General features: G+C 45.2%; 1 protein-coding gene across 3 annotated transcripts in view; it reads left to right on the top strand.

Annotated features, from left to right (window-relative positions):
* Positions 1-2,500, top strand: part of fam13b (family with sequence similarity 13 member B) — a 70,542-nt gene that overhangs the window by 59,423 nt on the left and 8,619 nt on the right. For 2 of the 3 annotated variants that reach the window (XM_061047592.1, XM_061047593.1), the window contains 3 exons: positions 1-84; positions 1,114-1,195; positions 2,001-2,207. The exon at positions 1-84 is cut by the window's left edge and continues 58 nt beyond it. In XM_061047592.1, the coding sequence (XP_060903575.1) occupies positions 1-84; positions 1,114-1,195; positions 2,001-2,207 (373 nt within the window). The remainder of the gene's footprint in view (positions 85-1,113; positions 1,196-2,000; positions 2,208-2,500) is intronic. The other variant, XM_061047594.1, reaches the window with a different exon arrangement.

Here is a 2,500-nt window from a genome sequence, read left to right on the forward strand (position 1 = left end):
CACCAACTCACCAAGAAGCTTCAACACCTGAAGAAGAAAATCAAACAGTTTGAAGAGCAGTTTGAGAAGGAGAGAAATTACAAGGTAAGAATACGTACAAAGAGAAGTCCCTGTATTCATCTGAGTGTTCAAATAATTTAAGGGTTTCTGATTGGTGGATAACCCTCTTTTTTCTCATAAGCCACACCCACCTGTACTTTATAGTTTTCATCAAAAGCAAATCTCGGCATAAGTGACTTACAGCTTCAATGTTTAACTTTGTCCAGTTAGCTCGTCTCTGTTCTGTTTTATCAACGGCTGAGGCTAAGAGGACGAGGACGGTGATGTATGAAGCTAAAAACAGAGAGAGAGAGAGAGAGCGAGCGAGCGAGAAGCAGCGTGTACATCCCTGCAGATACGTTAGCCTGTGTCATTAGCGGTGTCATCGTTGTCTCATGTTCAGCAGCTTTACCGGCTGCAGGAAGTCGTCTAACTCGAGTTCTGTCTCAGGTTTGATACGAATAACAAAATAAATCCATCTGACACTGAAAAGTCGTCTCTCCAACGGGCTGTAGACACTCGCAGAGTCATGTGCGGGAGACGTAACATCTCTGGAGTTGCACCCAGAAACCTCCAGTTGGCGCCAAAGCGCACCAAACCGAGTTCCTACATCTTGTTGCCTTAAGGTTTCCAATTGAAAAGCAATCTATGAGGTTAACGATGCATATTTAGTTTGATCTTGTAATTAAATCAACTTGTTAGATAAGGTTTACTTTATTGACCCTGACTCTGTCCTGCAGTTAAAAGATAATAAATAAAATCATAAATAGAGATCATAGAAAACAAGTAACAGTTCAATTTACACATAAAAACACCTTCCTGCAGCAGTGACATACTGCACAGCCCGTTGGTACAGCCTACATCATCTGTTGTTGACGACGACGGGATCATGAAGTTTTAGCAGTTTAACAAATGAGTCAGCCTGTTTGGTTCTGACATATTTTCTCTTCGTCTCCTCCTTTTCCTCCTCCTCTTCCTCTTCTCCTCCTCTTCCTCTTCCTCCTCCTCTTCCTCCTCATCTCCTCCTCCTCCTCTTCCTCCTCCTCTCCTCCTCCTCCTCCTCTTCCTCTGCAGCCCTCTCACGGAGACAAGGCAGCTAACCCCAAAGTTCTCAAATGGATGACGGACCTCACCAAGATCCGCAGGCAGATTAAAGGTAGATTCACTCTCTCTTTCTCCTCAGTATGTGCATTAGTGTGTGTGTGTGTGTGTGTGTGTGTGTGTGTGTGTGTGTGTGTGTGTGTTGGGGGTTGAGTGTCTGTGTGCCATCCTGTTCCACGCTGGACAGCTTGACCCTCCCCACTCCCAACCTTTGACCTTTGTAACAACATTGCATGAATGCTGGTCTAACAAACACTCATGCAGACACACAGACACACACACACACACACACACACACACACACACACACACACACACACACACACTCATATATCTTCAGACGTGGCTCTCACACGCGTGGCTCCCACCCTCCAGTGTGCTGGTGCGTCCTTGTGAACCCGTTTCCATTACACATGAGGTGAATTCAGAAAAAGTGAAATGCTGGATAAGACTTTATACATCGACAGGATGCAGAAAATTTGGAAATGAACAGAAAAACGATTGGATTACAATCGTGTTTGCAGGTTTTTTTTTCCGCTATTAGTTACTATTTTTACTTCTATGTAAGAAAATAGGAGTAAACAATTATTTCCTACCCTTTGTCAAGTCTCTTGTGCATCATTTCACGGCTCTGAACGCACCTCATGACTCTCGTCCACCCTCCATGTGAGGTGACAGCTCTTCTTCTTCTTTTGGAGAACGCAGTGGCCGAAAAACATTTCTCTCTCTCTCTCTGTTTCAAATCAAAAAAAAAATGAAAACAACAATAACGCGAGCACCCGCTCTCCACTTTCCTCCCTCCCTCCTCCAATCTGCCCAACGACCCGATTGATTGATTGATTGACTGATCGGCCAACCAGGACGCCAGCACCACCTTTTACCCAGAAGCACGCTGAGGCACCAGGCTTTGCTCCATTCATACAGACGCCACCATGCTCCCTTCTCCCCTTCCTCCTCCTCCTGCTCTTCCTCATCCTCCTCCTCCTCTATCTGCTCACCCCCCCATCACACACTCACCTCCCAACCCCATCCCTACTCAGGCCTGAGCTCTAGACTGTTTCACCTCAGTAAGTACCAACCCCTCAGTAAGTAGACATCACATACACTGCTACATACAGTCACAGTGCGGCAGCATCAGTAGAGCTTCTGGCTTCTTTGTTTGTGTGTGTTTTTAATCCGCATGCTGTGGGTGAGACTGTTTGGAGCGCCGTCTTTTTAAAAGTGTGAAGTAACAGGAAGTAGAGAGGTCCAGGTTTTTTGTTCCTTTTTGTTTCCAAATGAAGCTTTTTTTCTTCTTATATTTGAATGAACGGTAAGATGTTCAATATTTTCTGACAGCTGTTCTCTTTCACTGTGGGTG

Source organism: Labrus mixtus, chromosome 10, assembly GCF_963584025.1.
Source record: "Labrus mixtus chromosome 10, fLabMix1.1, whole genome shotgun sequence".
Lineage (NCBI taxonomy): Eukaryota > Metazoa > Chordata > Actinopteri > Labriformes > Labridae > Labrus > Labrus mixtus.